General features: G+C 46.7%; 2 protein-coding genes and 1 pseudogene across 3 annotated transcripts in view; 2 read left to right on the top strand and 1 right to left on the bottom strand.

Annotated features, from left to right (window-relative positions):
- Positions 1–4,520: 4,520 nt before the first annotated feature.
- LOC112635012 lies at positions 4,521–4,977 on the top strand (annotated as a pseudogene).
- Positions 4,978–11,828: 6,851 nt separating this feature from the next.
- MRPL51 (mitochondrial ribosomal protein L51) lies at positions 11,829–12,957 on the bottom strand. The gene is made up of 3 exons (XM_025402661.1): positions 12,737–12,957; positions 12,541–12,651; positions 11,829–12,146 (listed from the first exon to the last, which is right to left on the bottom strand). The coding sequence occupies exons 1-3, from the start codon at positions 12,813–12,815 to the stop codon at positions 11,950–11,952; spliced, it is 387 nt and encodes a 128-aa protein (XP_025258446.1). The 5' UTR covers positions 12,816–12,957; the 3' UTR covers positions 11,829–11,949.
- A 127-nt stretch (positions 12,958–13,084) lies between these two features.
- The window catches only part of NCAPD2 (non-SMC condensin I complex subunit D2), a 37,044-nt gene continuing 29,185 nt past the window's right edge, over positions 13,085–20,943 (top strand). The window contains exons 1-3 of one of the 2 annotated variants that reach the window (XM_025402657.1): positions 13,085–13,196; positions 13,790–13,828; positions 14,680–14,829. In XM_025402657.1, coding sequence (XP_025258442.1) covers positions 14,703–14,829 — 127 coding nt within the window. In that variant the 5' untranslated portion in view covers positions 13,085–13,196; positions 13,790–13,828; positions 14,680–14,702. Of the gene's footprint in view, positions 13,829–14,679; positions 14,830–20,943 lie in introns of both variants that reach the window. The other variant, XM_025402658.1, reaches the window with a different exon arrangement.

Below are 20,943 nucleotides of genomic sequence, written 5' to 3'. Positions count from 1 at the left end.
ATAAAGGATCATATATTGTATGATTCCATTTATAGGAAATATCCAGAATAGGTAAAAATCCATAGAGGAGGATTGGGGGTAAGGCTGAGGGGTGTGGGGTTTCACTTTGAGGTGATGATGAAAATGTTCTAAAATTGATTGCAGTGAGGGTGTGAAATTACTAAAAACCATTGAGGCCATGCTCAATGCCTCAAGCCTGTAATCCCAGAACTTTGGGAGGCCAAGGGTGATCACCCAAGCTCAGGAGTTCGAGATCAGCCTGGGCAACATGATGAAACCCTATCTCTATCAAAGATAAAAATAATTAGCCGGCCGGGCGTGGTGGCTCAAGCCTGTAATCCCAGCACTTTGGGAGGCCGAGACGGGTGGATCACGAGGTCAGGAGATCGAGACCATCCTGGCTAACACGGTGAAACCCCGTCTCAACTAAAAAAATACAAAAAACTAGCCGGGCGAGGTGGCGGGCGCCTGTAGTCCCAGCTACTCGGGAGGCTGAGGCAGGAGAATGGCGTGAACCCGGGAGGCGGAGCTTGCAGTGAGCTGAGATCCAGCCACTGCACTCCAGCCTGGGCGACAGAGCGAGACTCTGTCTCCAAAAAAAAAAAAAAAATAATAATAATAATAATAATTAGCCAGGTGTGGCGGTGCATGTCTGTGGTCCCAGCTACTCAGGAGGCTAAAGTGGGAGGGTCACTTGAGCCCAGGAGTTGGAGGCTGCAGTGAGCAGTGATCACACCACTGCACTCCAGCCTGGGTGGCAGAGTGAGACTCCAACTCAAAAAAACATTAAAAAAAAAACAAAAAACAGTGAATGGTATGTTGTGAGAATTATATTGCAATAAAGATATAAAGATTTTTGGCTGGGTGCAGTGGCTCACACCTGTAATCCCAGCATTTTGGGAGGCCAAGGAGGGTGGATCACCTGAGGTGAGGAGTTCAAGACCAGCCTGGCCAACCATGGCCAACATGGTGAAACCCCATCTCTACTAAAAGTACAAAAATTATCTGGGCATGGTGGTGGGCACCTGTAGTCTCAGCTACTCAGGAGGCTGAGGCAGGAGAATCTCTTGAACCCAAGAGGCGGAGGTTGCAGTGAGACAAGAACATCTCACTGCACTCCAGCCTGGGTGACAGAGGGAGACTCCGCCTCAAAAAAAAAAAAAAAAAAACCACACACACACACACACATAAAGATATTTATTTATTTATTTATTTAGACAGAGTTTCACTCTTCTTGCCCAGGCTGGAGTGCAGTGGTGTGATCTCAGCTCACTGTAACCTCCACCTCCTGGGTTCCAGCAATTCTCCTGCCTCAGGCTCCCGAGTAGCTGGGATTACAGGTACCTGCCATCATACCTGACTAATTTTTTGTATTTTTATTAGAGACAGGGCCTCACCATGTTGACCAGTCTCCAACTCCTTCCTGAGCTCAGGTGATCCGCCTGCCTCGGCCTCCCAAAGTGCTGGGATTACAGGCTTGAGCCATGGCACCCAGTCTATATAAAGATGTTTAAAATAAGAAATGTAAGTTATGGCTGGGCGCGGTGGCTCACGCCTGTAATCCCAGCACTTTGGGAGGCTGAGACGGGTGGATCACGAGGTCAGGAGATCGAGACCATCCTGGCTAACACGGTGAAACCCTGTCTCTACCAAAATACAAAAAAAAAAATTAGCCAGGTGTGGTGGCGGGCGCCTGCAGTCCCAGCTACTCGGGAGGCTGAGGCAGGAGAATAGTGTGAACCCGGGAGGCAGAGCTTGCAGTGAGCCGAGATCGCCCCACTGCACTCCAGCCTGGGTGACAGAGCGAGACTCCGCCTCAACAAAAAAAAAAAAAAAAAAAAAAAAGAAAAAAAAAAATTAATCAGGCATGGTAGCGCAGTTACTGTAGCCCCAATTACTCAGGAGGCTAAGGTAGGAGGATCACTTGAGCCTGGGAGTTGGAGGCTACANAGAGCGAGACTCCGCCTCAACAAAAAAAAAAAAAAAGAAAGAAACATAAGTTATGCCACAGCACACCATTTGCCTCAGTAATAAACAATATTTACAAAGTCCTACTGATGTAAACGCTGTCTGTTTCTACTGATTTAAGCCAAAATTTTGAGATAACTATAATGAAGAGAAATAGAAGATGGGAGGTATAAGAAAAGGGGAGTGGCCGGGCGCGGTGGCTCAAGCCTGTAATCCCAGCACTTTGGGAGGCCGAGGCGGGCGGATCACGAGGTCAGGAGATCGAGACCATCCTGGCTAACATGGTGAAACCCCGTCTCTACTAAAAATACAAAAAACTAGCTGGGCGTGGTGGCAGGCGCCTGTAGTCCCAGCTAATCGGAGGCTGAGGCAGGAGAATGGCCTGAACCTGGGAGGCGGAGCTTGCAGTGAGCCGAGATCGCGCCACTGCACTCCAGCCTGGGTGACACAGCGCGAGACTCCGTCTCAAAAAAAAAAAAAAAAAAAAAAAGAAAAGGGGAGTTAGGTAGGGGTGTGAATCCAGTTTCCCGACAAGATGACTAGCTAATACAGGTCACTGGCTCTCTCTTTCAAAATCAAACCTGGGGAATCTATAGAAGCTGTAAGAAAGCATGAATTTCAAGAACTAACAACAACAAGACCATAAGAATGTCCTGGAAAAAGACTGAAGGCTATTGTTATGGGTTGAATTATGTCCTCTAAAAATTAATATGTGATGCCAGGCACAGTGGCTCACGCCTGTAATCCCAGCATTTTGGGAGGCTGAGGCGGGTAGATCACCTGAGGTCAGGAGTTCGAGACCAGCCTGGCCAACATGGCGAAACCCTGTCTCCATTAAAAATACAAAAATTAGCTAGATGTGGTCGCAGGCACCTAAAGTCCCAGCTACTCAGGAGGCTGAGGCAGGAGAATTGCTTGAACCCAGGAGGTGGAGGTTGCAGTGAGCTGAGATTATGCCACTGCACTCCAGCCTGGGCAGCAAAAGCGAGACTCCGCCTCAAAAAAAAAAAAGCAGGGGTGGGGGAGAATTTGGAGACAGACACACACACAGAAGAATGCCATGACAACTTGAAGGTAGAGATCAAACTAGGAGAAGGCATGGAACAGATCCTCCCTCATAGCCCTCAGAAGGTACCCACCCTGCTGAAACCTTGATTTCCAGACTTCTAACTCTGGAACTATGAGACAATAAATTTCTGTTGTTTAAGCCACCCAATTTGTAGCACTTTCTTTGTTTATTTATTTATTTATTCACTTATTTATTTATTTGAGATGGAGTCTCACTCTGTTGCCCAGGTTGGAGTGCAGTGGTGCAATCTTGGCTCACTGCAACCTCCGCCTCCCAAGTTCAAGCAATTCTCCTGTCTCAGCCTCTCGAGTAGCTGGGATTAGAGGCATGCACCACCACACCGGGCTAATTTTTGTATTTTTAGTAGAGACAGGCTGGTTTTGAACACCTGACCTCAAGTGATCCGCCCACCTCGGCCTCCCAAAGTGCTGGGATTACAGGCGTGAGTCACCGCGCCCAGCAGGAGTGGTTTCTTATATGAGTGTTTCTTAGAGTATGAATGTCCCTAAGGACAAAAAAACAGAACATTGTTTTTCTAGGAGACCTCAGGTGCAAAAGATGGAGTTAATTATACTCTTTGATTCCTGACGTGCATTTTCACTTAGCCATGGAAGGATCCTGCCTCGTTTCCTTTGTATATTCCCTTTTTCCCCATTCCACTCTCTCGCCATAGAGAATGTTCTAAATCATTTGATATTGATCATTTTGTGTTTGGCAAACATGCTTGCTTGCTTTTTTTTTTTTTTTTTTTTTGAGACAGGGTCCTGCTCTGTCGCCCAAGTTGGAGTGAGGTGGCACAATCTTGGCTCACTGCAACATCCGTCTCCCGAGTAGCTGGGATTACAGGTGCTGCCACCAGCCCAGCTAATTTTTGTATTTTTGTTAGAGACAGGGTTTCACCATGTTCACCAGGCTGGTCTTGAACTCCCGACCTCTGGTGATCCACCCACCTCAGCCTCCCAAAGTGGTGGGATTACAGGCATGAGCCACCGTTCCCCACCTGTGCATTGTTTCTGTTCATATATTTTTTAATTACATAAATATTGTTTTAAATGTTAGTCTGTTTTTTTTCTACTCCATACTAAGTTTTGTTTGTTTTTTGAGATGGAGTCTCACTCTGTCGCCAGGCTGGAGTGCAGTGGTACCATTTTGGGGCTTACTGCAACCTCCGCCTCCGGGTTCAATTGGTTCTCCTGCCTCAGCCTCCCGAGTAGCTGAGACTATAGGCGCTCGCCACCACACCTGGCTAATTTTTGTATTTTTAGTAGAGATAGGGTTTCACCATGTTGGCCAGGAAGGTCTCGATCTCTTGACCTCGTGAGCTGCCTGCCTCGGCCTCCCAAGTGTTGGGATTACATGCATGAGCCACCACACCAGGCCTTCTGTACTTTTAAAGATTCCTATCTGGAGTGCCCCCAGCTCCACGGTGGCTTCGCCCGTGAGTCCTGAGGCAAGCGAGCGCTCGGTCTTCCCCACCGGCCCCATGGCAGCCCCCGGCACCCCAGCTGAGTACGGCTACATCTGGACCATCCTGGGCCAGCAGATCCTGGGACAACTGGACAACTCCAGCCTGGCGCTGCCCTCCAAGGCCAAGCTGAAGCTGGCAGGGAGCAGCGGCCGTAGCAGCCAGTCAAGAGCCTGCGAATCCAGGAGCAGGTGCAGCAGATCCTCTCCAGGAAGGGCCGCAGATCCGTGGTCAACGGAAATCTTCACCGAACCAGCGTGTTCCTGAGTATGTCTACAACCTGCACTTGGTTGAAAATGATTTTGTTGGAGGCCATTCCCCTGTTCCTAAAGCCTATGACATGCTAAAGGCTGGCACAACTGCCACTTACGAAGGTTGCTGGGGAAGAGGGACAGCACAGTACAGCTCCCAGAAGTCCGTAAGAAAGATCCTTGAGGCATCCTCTGAGGAGACTGGAGGTTTCGTTTGTTTGTAGAGATGGGGGTCATGTTGACTAGGCTGATTTCAAACTCCTGGGCTCAAGTAATCCTCTCTTCTCAGCCTCCCAAAGTGCTGGCATTACAGGTGTGAGCCACCTTGCTCGGCCTCGCTGTTTTTTTCTGGTACTTATCATCATAATATGAAATAATAATATGATTTATCAGTGTGATGTTTTGTTTTGTTTTGTTTTGACATGGAGTCTTGCTCTGTCGCCCAGGCTGGAGCACAGTGGTGAGATCTCAGCTCACTGCAAGCTCCGCCTCCTGGGTTCATGCTATTCCCCAGCCTCAGCCTTCCAAGTAGCTGGGACTACAGGCCCCCGCCACCATGCCCGGATACTTTTTGGTATTTTTAGTAGAGACGGAGTTTCACTGTGTTAGCCAGGATGGTCTCGATCTCCTGACCTCATGATCTGCCCATCTCGGCCTCCCAAAGTGCTGGGATTACAGGCGTGAGCCACCGGGCCTGGCCTTTTTTTTTACACAGAGTCTCACTCTGTCACTCAGGCTTGAGTGCTGTGGTGCAATCATAGCTCACAACAGCCTCAACCTCTCTGGTCTCAAGTGATCCTCCCACTTAAGCCTCTCTCTCTTTTTTTTTTTTTTGAGACAGAGTCTGGCTCTGTTGCCCAAGCTGGAGTGCAGTGGCGCAATCTCGGCTCACTGCAGCCTCTGCCTCCCTGGTTCAAGCGATTCTCCTGCCTCAGCCTCCCAAGTAGCTGGGACTACAGGCACCCACCACCACGCCTGGCTAATTTTTTCGTATTTTTAGTAGAGACAAGGTTTCACCATGTTGGCCAGTCTGGTCTCAAATTCCTGACCTCATGATCCACCCGCCTCGGACTCCCAAAGTGCTGGGATTACAGGCGTGAGCCACCATGCCCAGCCACAGTTCAGTCTCTCAAGTAGTTGGGACTACAGGCGCATCCCACCACACTAGACTAATTTTTGTATTTTTTGTAGAGCCAGTGTTTTGCCACATTGCCCAGGCTGGTCTCAAACTCCTGGGCTCAAGTGATCTGCCCGCCTCAGTCTCCCAAAGTACTGGGATTACAGGTGTGAGCCACCGTGCCCAACCACTTTATCAATTTTATTTATTTATTTATTTATTTTTGAGATGGAGTCTTGCTCTATCGCCTAGGCTGGAGTAGGGTGGCACAATCTCAGTTCACTATAACCTCCGCCTCCTGGGTTCAAGTGATTCTCCTGTCTCACCCTCCCAAGTAGCTGGGATTACATGCGTGTGCCACCATGCCCGGCTAATTTTTGTATTTTTTAGCAGAGATGGGATTTTGCCATGTTGGCCAGGTTGGTCTTGAACTCCTGACCTTGGGCGATCCACCTGCCTCAGCCTCCCAAAGTGCTGGGATTACAGGCCGGAGCCACTGAACCTGGCCACTTTATCAGTTTTATAGAAATCAATTAGATTCTTGTTATAAAAGATGAGGTTTTAGCTCTTTTTGATTATCTCATTTGATATTGTAAAAGGAATTTTTAAAAACTCAACTCTATAATTGAAACAAAACAGAATGTTAAACTTGGAACAGAAGGAAATATCCTTAACTTGGTAAAAGTTATCTACTAGAGATTCATAACAAATATTTAATAGACATGTATTCCATTTAAGATCAAGAACAAGAAGAGGATGCTTTTTCTTTTCTTTTCTTTTCTTTTTTTTCTTTTTCTTTCTTTTTTCCGAGACTGAATCTCCCTCTATTGCCCAGGCTGGAGTGCATGGTGTGATCTCAGCTCACTGCAACCTCCGCCTTCCGGCTTCAAGCGATTCTCCTGCCTCAGCCTCCTGAGAAGCTGGGATTACAGGTGCCTGCCACCATGCCCGGCTAATTTTTGGTTTCTTTTTGTTGTTGTTGTTTTGTTGTTTTTGAGACAGAGTCTCACTCTTGTCACCCAGGCTGGTGTGCAATGGTGCAGTCTTGGCTCACTGCAACCTCCGCTTCCTGGGTTCAAGCGATTCTCCTGCCTCAGCCTCCCAAGTAATTGGGATTACAGGCATCCACCACCATGCCCAGCTAATTTTTGTATTTTTAGGAGAGATGGGCTTTCACCATGTTGGCCAGGCTGGTCTCGAACTCATGACTTGTCTACGCTTAACTTTTTGTGGAACTGCCACTTTTCCAAAGTGGGTACACCATTTCACTAGAGGCTAAATTTTAATATTCATTACACTCTTCAGGATCTGACTCTTGCCTCCCATCTCTTTTCCTGTCTTTTGCCCCAGCAGTAGCTCCACCAGTAAATACCACTCATAGCTTTCTCATGCACACCATACTGTTTCTTGCCTCTGGGCCTTTATTTCTGCTTCAACTGCCTGGAAAGCCTGTTAGCCTCCACTCCTTTAAGACAACTCAGTGGTCACCTCTTCTCTAAAGCCGTTCTCCTCCCCATTCCTGCTTCCTCAGGAAAAGATAGGTGTTTCTTCCTCTCCACACCTATACACATAGATGTTAACAAACTTTGAATGTCACGACATACTGGGTTTCATAATTATGCTTCTTCATCTGCCTCCTGCACTGGGTGAATTCTTTTTTCTTTTTCTTTTTTTTAAGGCAGGATCTTGCTATGTTGCCCAGGCTAGAATGTGGTGACATGATCTCAGCTCACTGCCACCTCCACCTGCTGGGCTCAAGCCATCCTCCCACCTCAGCCTCCTGAGTAGCTGGAATTACAGACACGTGCCATCATGCCCAGCTAATTTGTTTTTTGTATTTTTTTAACAGAGACGGGGGTTTCACCATGTTGGCCAGGCTGGTCTCGAACTCCTGACCTCAAGTGATCTGCTCACCTTGGCCTCCCAAAGTGCTGGGATTACAAGCATGAGCCACTGCTCCTGGCCTCAAGACCTCATTCTAATACCATCTTTTCAACAGATACCTTTTCTGATCATCCCCTCAGCAAAAAACAAAACAAAACAAAACAAAACCCAAAAAAAAAAACCCAAAAAACAAACAAACACACACCACTCTCATGGGACTCACTTTCATCATCATATTTAAATTCACATTTTGTTTACATACACATCTCTTCTTCTTTTTTCCAGTCTTGCCCCTGCATAAACTAGATGAAGCTGCTGCCAATTTAACCAAGTGGGAATCCCAGTGCTAACTGTCTGTTGGATGGGATATCTTTATTGGAGCAGATTAACATAGTCTCACATTTGTGGTTTGTGACCACTGATTTAGCAAATACATTGTTTTTCTTTCTCTTTTTTCTTTTGAGACAGGGTCTCGCTTTGTTGCCTAGGCTGAAGTGCAGTGTCGCAAGCTCGGCTCACTTTAGTCTCAACTCTCCAGGCTCAAGCAATCCTTCCGCCCAGCCTCCGCAGTAGCTGGGACTACAGGCACATGCCACCAACCCCCGGCTAATTTTTTTTTTTTTTTTTTTTTTTAGAGACAGCATTTCACCATGTTGCCCAGGCTGATCTCAAATTCCTGGGCTCAACTGATCCTCTTGCCTCAGCCTCCCAAAGTGGAATTACAGGCGTGAGTCACTGCACCTGGTGAACATTCTTTTCTTTTTTGTTTTTTTCCTTTGAGACAGAGTTTCGCTCTTGTTGCCCAGGCTGGAGTGCAATGGCGCGATCTTGGCTCACTGCAACCTCTGCCTCCCGGGTTCAAGCGATTCTCCTGCCTCAGCCTCATGAGTAGCTGGGATTACAGGCATGCGCCACCACGCCCAGCTAATTTTGTATTTTTAGTAGATGGGGTTTCTTCATGTTAGTCAGGCTAGTCTCGAACTCCTGACCTCAGGTGTTCCACCCACCTTGGCCTCCCAAAGTGCTGGGATTACAGGTCTGAGCCACCGTGCCCAGCCAGCATTCTCTCCTAAAGCATCAAGAGGATGGTCAGAAGCAGTCCACCACGGAGGGGATGAACAACAGTATACAGTCATGGTCTTTCATCAGGGCTGTGTTAATTCTGTTCTGCAGAGTATCACATTGGTCTACCATCTTGTAACTTTACATCCTTCAGACTTTTTTTTTTTTTTTTAAAGACAGAATCTCCCTCTGTCACCCAGGCTGGAGTGCATGGTGCAATCTCAGCTCACTGCAACCTCTCTGTCTCCTGGATTCAAGCAATTCTCCTGCCTCAGCCTCCCGAGTAGCTAGGATTACAGGCACACACCACCATACCTGGCTAATTTTTTTGTATTTTTAGTACAGACGGCGTTTCACCATGTTGGCCAGGATGGTCTCAATCTCCTGACCTTGTGATCCGCCCACTTAGGCCTTCCAAAATGCTGGGATTACAGGTGTGAGCCACCAGACATCTTTTAAGTAGAACGAAGACTACTTAGAGGTAAGAACCAACTCTACCTTGGTTATTTTTGTTCCTCCAAATATCCTTGCACATAGTAATTCAGTATTTATTGAAAGAAAACGTTATATACTGTTTCATACCACAAACAAGATTGTTCTGTCCTTGAATACAAAACCTTTTGTATGTTTGAACCAGGAAATATTCTATAAATGCCTGTTGACCTATTAATTTTCTCTTCCCTAACAATCAGATGCTCTACCAAGATATGTAGATATCTTCTTCAGGGCACCTAGCACTTAGCACAGTCCCAAATATTTTATTTTCTCCACTCTAGTACCACCAAATCATGTAAAGTATCACAGTCATTCACATTTCACATCAACCTCTCCATTCTCATGCATAGCTCCTTCCAGCCATCCCTCTGAAAACTGACTCTCCAAAACATTTCCCTAACACCCAGGATCATGTTTTCATATATACCCATCAATCCATTTATCCAAAACCCACCTGTAATTTAACAAGTACTCTTTATTTTTATTAAAGATGGAGTCTTCCTATGTTCCTAAGGCCGGCCTCCAACTCCTGGTTTCAAGGGATCCTCCCACCTCAGCCTGCAGAGTAGCTGGGATTATAAGTGTGCACCAACCGCCATGCCCCATAACAAGTATTTATTAATCTAACATCATTTTTATAGAGTTTTTGTTTTTTTAAACATAGAGATAGGGTCTTGCTATGTTGCCCAGGCTGGTCTTGAACTCCTGGCTTCAAGCAATCCTCATGCCTTCGCCTCCCGAAGTGTTGGGATTACAGGTGTGAGCCACTGCACCCAGCCCTAACTTCACTTTTTTTTTTTTTTTTTTTTTGAGACAGAGTCTCACCCCAGTTGCTCAGGCTGGAATGCAGTGGCATGATCTCAGCTCACTGCAGCGTCAAACTCCTGGGCTCAGGTGATCCTCCCACCTCAGCCTCTTGAGTAGCTGGGACTACAGGCATGCAGCACCATGCCCAGCTAATTTTTTTTCTTTTTTTCTTTTTTTTGAGACGGAGTCTCACTCTGTCGCTCAGGCTGGTGTGCAGTGGCACTTATCTCGGCTCACTGCAAGCTCCGCCTCCCGGGTTCAAGTGATTCTCCTGCCTTGGCCACTGGAGTAGCTAGGATTACAGGCGCCCGCCACCACGCCCGGCTAATTTGTTTGTTTTTGTATTTTTAGTAGAGACAGGGTTTCACCATGTTAGCCAGGATAGTCTTGATCTCCTGATCTCATGATCTGCCTGCCTCTGCCTCCCAAGGTACTGGGATTACAGGTGTGAGCTACCGCACCTGGCCACTTTTTTTTTTTTTAGTAGAGACGGGGTTTCACCATGTTGCTCAGACCAGTCTCAAATTCCTGGCTCCAAGTAATCCTCCTGCCTCAGCCTCCCAAAATGCTAGGATTACATGTGGGCACCATTATGCCCAGCTGTAATTTTTTAAAATTATTATTTAAAAAGAACAAAACACATAGATACCCTAGACTCAATTCAGCTCTACTGATCAATCTTTAGGGGTTGAGACTAGGCTTTTGAAATGTTAAAACATCCAGACAACTCTGATGACCAGTCAGGCTTAGTATCCCCATCTCTACCACTCATATGGTACTTAATGTTTCATATTTAAATGGAAAGGACACCTCACACTTTTGTTTTTCCTATAGTTCCTACTCAAAGAATATGCCTAATAAAATATTTTATTAGAGTAATACAGAAGTATGACTCCATTTTTCTCTTATATTTCATTTCAGTGTGGAAGGCTCCTTAGAAACACTATTAACAGCATTATGTCAAAAATTGCCAGTAACATTCTCATCAACTTTTCTTTTTTTAAAGGCATTAGGTATAGCTAGACTGTAAAAGGCAAGTGGTGTGAAGCCCAAACCTAAGATCCTAAGATCTAGGAGGAGTCAAGACTTCACAGTCGGCGAGCGCGTTGGCTCACTCCTGTAATCCCAGCATTTTGGGAGGCCGAGGTGGGCGGATCATGAGGTCAGGAGATCGAGATCATCCTGGCTAACAGGGTGAAACCCCGTCTCTACTAAAAATACAAAAATTTAGCTGGGCGTGGTGGCGGGCACCTGTAGTCCCAGCTACTCAGGAGGCTGAGGCAGGAGAATGGCGTGAATCCGGGAGGCGGAGCTTGCAGTGAGCCAAGACTGAGCCACTGCACTCCAGCCTGGGCAACACAACGAGACTCTGTCTCAAAAAGAAAAAAGGTGGGCGGATCACGAGGTCAGGAGATCGAGACCATCCTGGCTAACATGGTGAAACCCCGTCTCTACTAAAAATACAAAAAACTAGCCGGGCGTGGTGGCGGGCGCCTGTAGTCCCAGCTACTCGGAGGCTGAGGCAGGAGAATGGCCTGAACCTGGGGAGGCGGAGCTTGCAGTGAGCCGAGATCGCGCCACTGCACTCCAGCCTGGGTGACACAGCGCGAGACTCCGTCTCAAAAAAAAAAAAAAAAAAAAGACTTCACAGTCTACATGTAGTAAGTAGAGGCAGCATCTAGAGGAAAACAGAAGTATGTGGCTATCAAATTCCAAAGAAGCTCCATTTTATTACAGAGAAAATACAAAGCTGTTTCCTCACAGGGAAGAGTACATTTTCCCTTCTCCAGGGTGACAGATGAGCCTTTTCCGAAGTTCTCAGCTTTCTCTTCTACCGAAACTTCCCATGTCGGTTAAAGTGTTTGTAGAGATAGCGGATGCGTTTATGAAGGTTGTGCAGGTCATCAGCGAACATTCTACTTCCAACCATTTTCTTCTTTCGGATACAACGTTGCAATTCATTCCCTTTCCAACCTCGAAGCCATATGGGCCCCCTGATCAGTTCTTTGGGGTGCTTTTCAAAGTTTCCTGTGTAATGTGAGAGAACACATTAGATCGAAGACAAGGGAACCCATCCTACACCAGCTAAGCTTTCAACCCACAGTTGCATCTTGCTTAGCAGCACCTATAGACAAGACACATCACAGTACAGAACAATAGCAGAGACTCTGGAGCCAGACTGCTTGGGGTTAAAATTCTTATACTATCATTTATTAACTTTGGAAAAATTGTTAACTTTTACTTATGAAGTAAAAATTATATGAGGGTACTCAGAACAGTGACAAACACAATGTAAACAGCTACATAAGTGTTTGCTCTTACTATTGAGCACAGTACCACTCTCTACACAGGAGAAAAAGATAGTCATTACAGAGTAATTGCTATTCTGAAATTGTGTACCACGTCGAAGGTCAAGTCGTACCCAGGATCCCGATGTTGTCATACACTCCGAACATGGCCCTCTTCTCGTTCCAACGATCAACCACTTTGGGGGGCGGGAGAGTGAGCCTTATACCGATCAATCGCGGCACACCTAGGGATGGGGAAGGGAGGGAATTAATCTGAGCCGCCTATTATACTACGAAGCAGTTATCCGGGTGTCTACATCAGCCACTTACCAAGAGAGAAGCTTCTGCACGCCAGAGGCACCCAGTTCCACAGGCGCCTGCCTGCCCCAGATAAGAGGCTCCCTGCCATTTCTCTAGTCTCCCCGCTTCAACAACACACCAAATAAGTCCAGGAGTGAGGGCCAGATGTGGCCCTCAAGATGACGACAGGAACCGTCCCCGCCGACTTCACACGAGGGCAGCCATCTTGGGCCTTACCCAGGTAGCTGTGGGCGCAGGACCCACCTACGCCCCATCAACTACAGCCACAAGCCCCGCCCCCCGGGTTCCGGCCGGAGGGGCCTCTACCACCCTTCCCGCCTCATTGCTTCCGGTTCGCCCGCCGGAAGTTTTGGAGCGCCGGACAAGCTGAGGTCCGCGACTGGTCGCTAAGATTCCCCAAAACTGAGATTTCAAGAAAATTCACCCTTTCTGCTTTTTTTGGCGTCCTTCAACTGTGAAGGAAATGAAGGTTGAAAACCTGGAACCCGCTTCCAAAAACCAAGCCCTTTCTCTGTGCCTCTCAACAGTCTTGCGCTGTAGCTTTTTTTATTACCCCCATTTTACTACTGGGAAGGAAATTTGAGGCCCTGAAAGTGAAGTGACTTGCTGGACGTCACTTAGCGGAGGAGATGGAGAAACCTGGATTAGAGGCGATGTCTTCTAACTCCCAGCGTGGACTGGCCTCCTTTCCTGGGGGTGACTGAATGATTCACTATTCCAGGGCACTACTACTGCCCAGCCAGGGACGCGACATCTCTGGCCGGCAGAAATACGGCCTCCTCCCCGCTGACCGGGCAAAGGGGTACCTTGCCGGAGCGGAGCCTTGGCACGTCCCCAGGCGGCGCTGTGATTGGCCGGCCGCTCCAGCGAGCGTCGCGATTGGTCCCCTGGCAGCCGTTGAAATTTGAACTCGGTATCTGTGGCTTTGCCCGCGCGTTGCCAGACTCAGAGGCGGCCCTTTGCCTCTGCCTGCCGGGGATTGGCCGGATTCTCCGCCAACTTGAAAACTGCCTTGCTAATTGGTGCGTGTTGTACACGAGTGTTTTTTCCTTTTCATTTCAGCCTGACTGCCGGAGTCAGAGCCGCGGGTGAGATTCCCAGGTAAGATGTGGTGTTGCAGGTCGTAAAAGAGTAGAAAAATCGAGTACATGTCAGTATGACCCAGTATTGGGCAATATACAATAGGCAGGGAGGTCTAGTAGATATATCCTTGGGGCGCGATGTGGGAGAAACTGTGAGTCTGACAGATACGCAACGGAAGATGTTAAGCAAATCGCTTAACTTTCTTACTGCAATATCCTCTCTGTAAACTCATTTGTATTATTATGCACCTCATGGGATTGAGGTTAGGAGACTTAGATCAGATATGATGCATGCAAATAGCCTAACAGACCTGGCACAGGATAAATAAATCATCATTGTTAATGCTCTTACCATTCTGGTGCAGGAAGCCCACTAGCCCATGCTGGGGCACTGTTCTGGCCTCAGATGAGATCGGACCATTCTCTACTTAAGGAGCTTTGCACATAAAAATGGAAATAATAATACTTTGCACATTAATATGTCACTTTATAGTTCTTTAAACACCTTTATACTGCTTGATTTGTTTGATCATCAGAGCAACTTTGTGAAGTAATCAGAGTTTAGTAACCCTGTTTTTACAGATAAAGTTCAGGGGTTTAACTGACACGATCAAGTGCCAATGTCACTACTAGAATTAGTTTCTAGTCCAGGGTCAGTCTCAGATCCTGTAAGATAATGTTACTAGCTTGCTATAAAACTAAAAGCCATTATATATGTTAGGGATGGGGAAGTAACAGAACCAGATAATGCTACTAGCTTGCTATAAAACTAAAAACCATTATATATGTTGGGGATGGGAAAGTAATAGAACCAGATACGAAGACAGGTCTTGAATATAGACCCTGACCTTTTCACTGTTTGGTTTCTAGCCCTGTGAGCCTGTAGGAGAAGAATGGCTCCCCAAATGTATGAGTTCCATCTGCCATTATCCCCAGAGGAGTTGTTGAAAAGTGGAGGGGTGAATCAGTATGTTGTGCAAGAGGTACTGTCCATCAAACATCTTCCACCACAGCTTAGAGGTAAGACTCCATAGCTGTCACTGTACTTAGCTCTTTCAAAGGACCATCCCACATGGAATTGCTACATTGTCATTTCTGTTTCACTGCACCTGGAAGCATCATAAGAGCAAGAAATATGTTTTTCCTATTTTGCTGTTTTATCCTAACATTGCATGGGATGCATGACACAAAGAATACATTCATTAACTGCCTTTTCTAGATTAGTCAAAAACAGTCTTGGCGTATGTGATTACTCTTTGGGGAAAAGTTATTTTCCATCTTTACCCCTTACCGTGTGTCCAAATTAAGTCCTGGTGGATTTAAGAGTTATAGGAAGGGATCGCTTTTTCAGAATGTCTGGGACTTAACCTGACCTGTTTTTGGTAATACCTTTTTAGAGTCTAGATATCTTCCTTCCAAGATGTACAATTATGGGGGAAAAAACCCATAATATATATGTACCATTGCAACACCATGCAATATATGTACAGTGCAGTCACCTACTGAAACCTGTAAATCATCAAAAGCACCTTTTGCATTACCAGAAAGACTTCATAATGTCCTTGTGCTTGTTGGAAGCGGTCTTATAGCAGCTAGGTTGCTTTGGAGAGGTATAGAGATTAAAGACTAGAGCCAGGCTGCCTGGATTTGAATCCTGGTTCTACTACTCTGACCTTGGACAAGTTACTTAATTCTCTCAGTGCCTTGGTTTCCTCATCTGTAAATATAGAGATTATAACCTACTTGATTTGTTATCACCTACAAGAAGAACGGTTAGTTAATGCAGCAGCTTGACAATATGGCCCCAGCTTGTCTCCTCTTGGCCTTTCTTTCACGGTTGCTAGATGGCAACTTCTTTTTCTTTTTTTTTTTTTTTTGAGACAGGGTCTCACTCTGTTGCCCAGACTGGAGTGCAGTGGTGTGATCTCGGCTCACCGCAACCTCCGCCTCCCCAGGCTTAAGCGATTCTCCTGCTTCAGCCTCCCAAGTAGTTAGGATTACAGGAGCACGCCACTACTGCCTGGCTAATTTCTGTATTTTTAGTAGAGACGGGATTTCACCATGTTGGCCAGGCTGGTCTTGAACTCCTAACCTCAAATGACCCATCCACCTCAGCCTCCCAAAGTGTTGGGATTACAGGCATGAGCCACTGCACCAGGCTAGATGGCAGCTTCTTGCTCTAATGTCCAGAAGTGGAAAAAGGAATTTTCTATCTTGTACTTTTTATTCTTTATTTTATTTTGAAAGACAAGGTAAAGACTCTCTTGCCCAGGCTGGAGTGCAGTGGCATGATCATGGCTCGCTGCAGCCTCAACTTCCCAGACTCAAGCAATCCTCCCACCTCAGCCTCCCAAGCAGCTGGGATCACAGACATGCACCACCATACCTGGCTACTTTTTTTATTTTTTGTAGAAACGGTGTTTCCCTATGTTGCCCAGGCTAGTCTCGAACTCCTGGGCTCAATCAATCTTCCCGCCTCAGCCTCCCAAAGTGCTGGGACTGCAGGCTGGAGTGCAGTGGCCTGATCACAGCTCACTGCAGCCTCAACCTCCCAGGCTCAAGCAGTCTTCCCACCTCAGCCTCCCAAGTAGCTGGGACCACAGACATGTACCAAAGTGCTGGCATTGTAGGCATGAGCCACCATGCCCGGCCAGCCTTTTTTGTTAAAAACTAAAACACGCACACATTAGCCTAGGCCTACACAGGGTCAAGGTCATCAAGAAGTCACTAGACGATGGGAATTTTTCAGCTGTATTATATTTTTATGGCACCACTGTCGCATATGTGATCTATTGTTTACCAAAATGTTACAGGGCACAGGACTGTACAGGTAAGAGAAATAGAATTACCCAGACTGGTTAAACTGATCAAGATTATTACCTAGGAGCCTCCCTAAACTTGAGCATATCAACCATTTGGTAAGCAAGGAAGAAGGCAGAGTGTGGTGGTTGGCTAATGGATGGCAAACCAACAGTGTCCACAGGTATACTGTTCTGTCCATATCATGTGGATATATGTGTCACCAATTGAACATGCTGCATACTGTGACAAATTACTCTTCAGTTATAATGATGCATCATTTTTAAAAATGGTCACCTTTTTTTTAAGTTCCAGAGTACATGTACAGGATGTGCAAGTTTGTTACATAGGTATACATGTGCCGTGGTGGTTTGCTGCACCTGTCAACCCATCACCTGCATATTAAGCCCAGCATGTATTAGCTATTTTTTCTTATGCTCCCCCTCCTGCTATTCCACCCCCTAACAGGCTCCATTGTGTTGTTCCCCTCCCTGTGTCCATGTGATCTCATTGTTCACCTCCCACTTGTAAGTAAGAACATGCAGTGTTTGGTTTTCTGTTCTTGCATTAGTTTGCTGAGGATAATGGATGGAGTACCAGATCCATCCATGTCCCTGCAAAGGACATGATCTTGTTCTTGTCACTTTTTTTTTTTTTTGAGACAGAGTCTCGCTCTGTCACCCAGGCTGGAGTGCAGTGTCGCAATCTCAGCTCACTGCAACCTCCGCCTCCCAGGTTCAAGAGATTCCCCTGCCTCAGCCTCCCGAGTAGCTGGAACTACAGGCACATGCCACCACATCCATCTAATTTTTTGTATTTTAGCAGAGACAGGTTTCACCATGTTGGTCAGGATGGTCTCAATCTCCTGACCTTGTGATCTGCCTGCCTTGGCCTCGCAAAGTGCTGGGATTACAGGCGTGAGCCACCGCGCCTGGCCTGTTTAACAACAATATTAATAAAGTAGAGCAATTATAACTATGCCAGCATCACTACCCTTGCACTTTGGGGCCATTATTAAGTAAAATAAAGGTTCCTTGAACAGAAGCCCTGCAACAGTTGGTATGATAACCAAGGTGGTTCTACTAACGGGTGAGTAGGGTTGCATATACAGTGTGGATATGCTGGACAAAGGGATGATTCACATCCCAGGCAGGAGGCGGCAGGGCAGCACCAGATTTTATGCTACTGAGAATGGCACACAACCTATAATTTATGAATTGTTTATCTCTGGAATGTTTCTTTTTTTTTTTTTTTAAGGTAAGAGTCTCGCATTGTTGCCCAGGCTGGAGTGCAGTGGCTCAGTCTCAGCTCACTGCAACCTCCACCTCCTGGGCTCAAGCAATTCTCCTGCCTCAGCTTCCCAAGTAGCTGGGACTACAGGCGAGTGCCACCATGCCTGGCTAATTTTTTGGTTTTTTATTTTCTGTTCTGGAGACGGAGTTTTGCTCTGTTGCCCAGGTTGGAGTTCAGTGGCAAGATATCGGCTTACTGCAACCTCCATCTCCCGGGTTCAAGCAGTTCTCCTGCCTCAGCCTCCCAAGTGGCTGGAATTACGGGTGCCCACCACCATATCCAGCTAATTTTTTTTTAATTTTCTAGTAGAGCCAGGGTTTCACCATGTTGGCCAGGCTGGTCTCGAACTCCTGACCTCATGTGATCTGCCCACCTTGGCCTCCCAAAGTTCTGGGATTACAGGTGTGAGCTACGGTGCCCAGCCTATTTCTGGAATATTTCACTTAATATTTTCAGACTTGAGACTGACCACGGGTAACTGAAACCTCAGAAAGTGAGAACACAGATTGGTAAGGACCACTGTATGTCAGATGGTTGTAAGAGCCAAAGAGAAAAATAAAGAAGACAGTGTGGCCAGGTGCAGTGGCTCACACCTGTAATCCTAGCACTTTGGGAAGCCGAGGCAGTTGGATTGCTCACGCTCAGGGGTTTGAGACCAGCCTGGCCAACATGGTGAAACCCCATCTCTACCAAAATTACAAAAAAGTTAGCCAGGCGTGGTGGTGCACACCTGTAGTTCCAGCTATCTGGGAGGCTGAGGTGGGAGAATTGCTTGAGCCCAGGAGGCAGAGGCTGCAGTGAGCCATGATCATGCCACTGCACTGCAAGCTGGGCCACAGAGCTAGACCCTGTTTCAAAAAAGAAAAAAAGAAGTGTACTGCAAATGGTCACTCATCCCTGTAATCCCAGCCACTTGGGAGGCAGAGGTAGGAGGATTGTTAAGGCCAGGAGTTCGAGACCAGCCTGGGCAACATAGTCTCTAAAATTAATTATACAAAGCTTAAAAATAAATAATATAAAGAAGAAAGATAGTAGGGCCTGCCATTTCATCCATTTCATGTTGGATCATCAGAGAAGCCTTGCTGTTATGTCACGTTTGAGCAGAGACCTTAAAGTAAGGAAATGAACTATGCAGATTGTCAGGGAAGGGCATTCCAAGCAAACAGAAAAGCCTATGCAAAGGCCTGGAGGTGGGCAAATGCCAATAGAGTTGGAGTAAGCCAGGAAAAAGAGATTAGGTAGGAAGTGGTACAGATTATTGTAGAATCTTGCTCCTCAAAATGTGGTCCTCAGATCAGCAGTGTTAATATCATGATCTCCTGATCTGGGATCTTATTAGAAATGCAGGATATCAAGACCCAGGATGTCAAAGCTGCTAAATCAGGAAATCTGTTTTTTGTTTTTGTTTTTGTTTTTGTTTTTTTTTGAGACGGAGTCTGGCTCTGTCGCCCAGGCTGGAGTGCAGTGGCCGGGTCTCAGCTCGCTGCAAGCTCCGCCTCCCGGGTTTACGCCTTTCTCTTGCCTCAGCCTCCCAAGTAGCTGGGACTACAGGTGCCCGCCACCTCGCCTGGCTAGTTTTTTGTATTTTTTAGTAGAGATGGGGTTTCACCGTGTTAGCCAGGATGGTCTCGATCTCCTGACCTCGTGATCTGCCCGTCTCGGCCTCCCAAAGTGCTGGGATTACAGGCTTGAGCCACTGCGCCCAGCCAGGAAATCTGTATTTTAAGAAGATCCCTCAGGCAATTTGGATGCAATTATTAGTTTGAGAAGCACTGATCTCTAGAGCCTCGTAGATCATGGCAAAAACTTGAACTTCAGTGTGAATGAACTTGAAAGCCATTGAGTTTTGAGCATGGGAGTGACATGGTCTGACATTTTAAAAGATTCACTGACTACTGTGTTGAGCAGAGACTATAAGAGGCAAGGAGAGAAGCAGGGAGACTAGTTAAGTGGCTAATATGGTAATACCAAGTAGACTGGACTGGAGGGATAGCAGGGGAAGTGGTGATAACATGATTCGGATATATTTTCTTTTTTTTTTTTTTTTTTTGAGATGGAGTCTCGCTCTGTCACCCAGGCTGGAGTGCAGTGGCCGGATCTCAGCTCACTGCAAGCTCTCCCTCCCAGGTTTACGCCATTCTCCTGCCTCAGCCTCCCAAGTAGCTGGGACTACAGGCGCCCGCCACCTCGCCCGGCTAGTTTTTTGTATTTTTAGTAGAGATGGGGTTTCACCATGTTAGCCAGGATGGTCTCGATCTCCTGACCTCGTGATCCGCCCGTCTCGGCCTCCCAAAGTGCTGGGATTACAGGCTTGAGCCACCACGCCCGGCCGATTCGGATATATTTTCAAAGTAGAGCTGACAGGAATGCTGATGAATTGGATTGGATTTATAGGGTTAGTAAAGGAATCTGAGATGAGAATGATTACAAGGCTTTTTTTTTTTTTTTTTTTTGACAGTCTTGCTCTGTTGGCTCTGTCACCCAGGTTGCCGTGCAGTGGCGTGATCTTGGCTCACTGCAACCTCTGCCTCCCAGGTTCAAGCAATTCTCATGCCTCAGCCACTTGAGTATCTAGGATTACAGGTGTGCACCACCACCCCTGGCTAATTTTTGTATTTTTAGTAGAGATGGGGTTTTGCCATGTTGTCCAGGCTGGTCTTGAACTTCTGGCCTCAAGTGCTCTGCCTGCCTTGGCCTCCCAAAATGCTAGGATTACAGGCATGGGCCACCATGCCCGGCCTTACAAGGCTTTTTTACTTGAGCAACTAGAAGAATGAAATTGCCATTTACTGAGATGGGGTAGCATATGGGAGGGAGAGGTTTAGATTGTTGGTTATGTGAGTGTGGAGTTCAAGGGAGAGGTTGTCAGCTAAAGATACACATTTAGGATTTAATACTCTGCATGTAGACAGCACTTAAAGCCATGAGATTGGAGTGAATGTAGATGGAGAAGAGAAGCAGTTTGAAGACCAAGACCTGAGATAGTCCAGCATTTAGAGGCTAGGAGGATGAAGAAGAACCAGTAGAAGAAATTAAGAAGCA

This window comes from Theropithecus gelada, chromosome 11 (assembly GCF_003255815.1).
Source record: "Theropithecus gelada isolate Dixy chromosome 11, Tgel_1.0, whole genome shotgun sequence".
NCBI classification, from domain to species: domain Eukaryota; kingdom Metazoa; phylum Chordata; class Mammalia; order Primates; family Cercopithecidae; genus Theropithecus; species Theropithecus gelada.
This window is presented reverse-complemented; position numbering and strand designations above follow the sequence as displayed.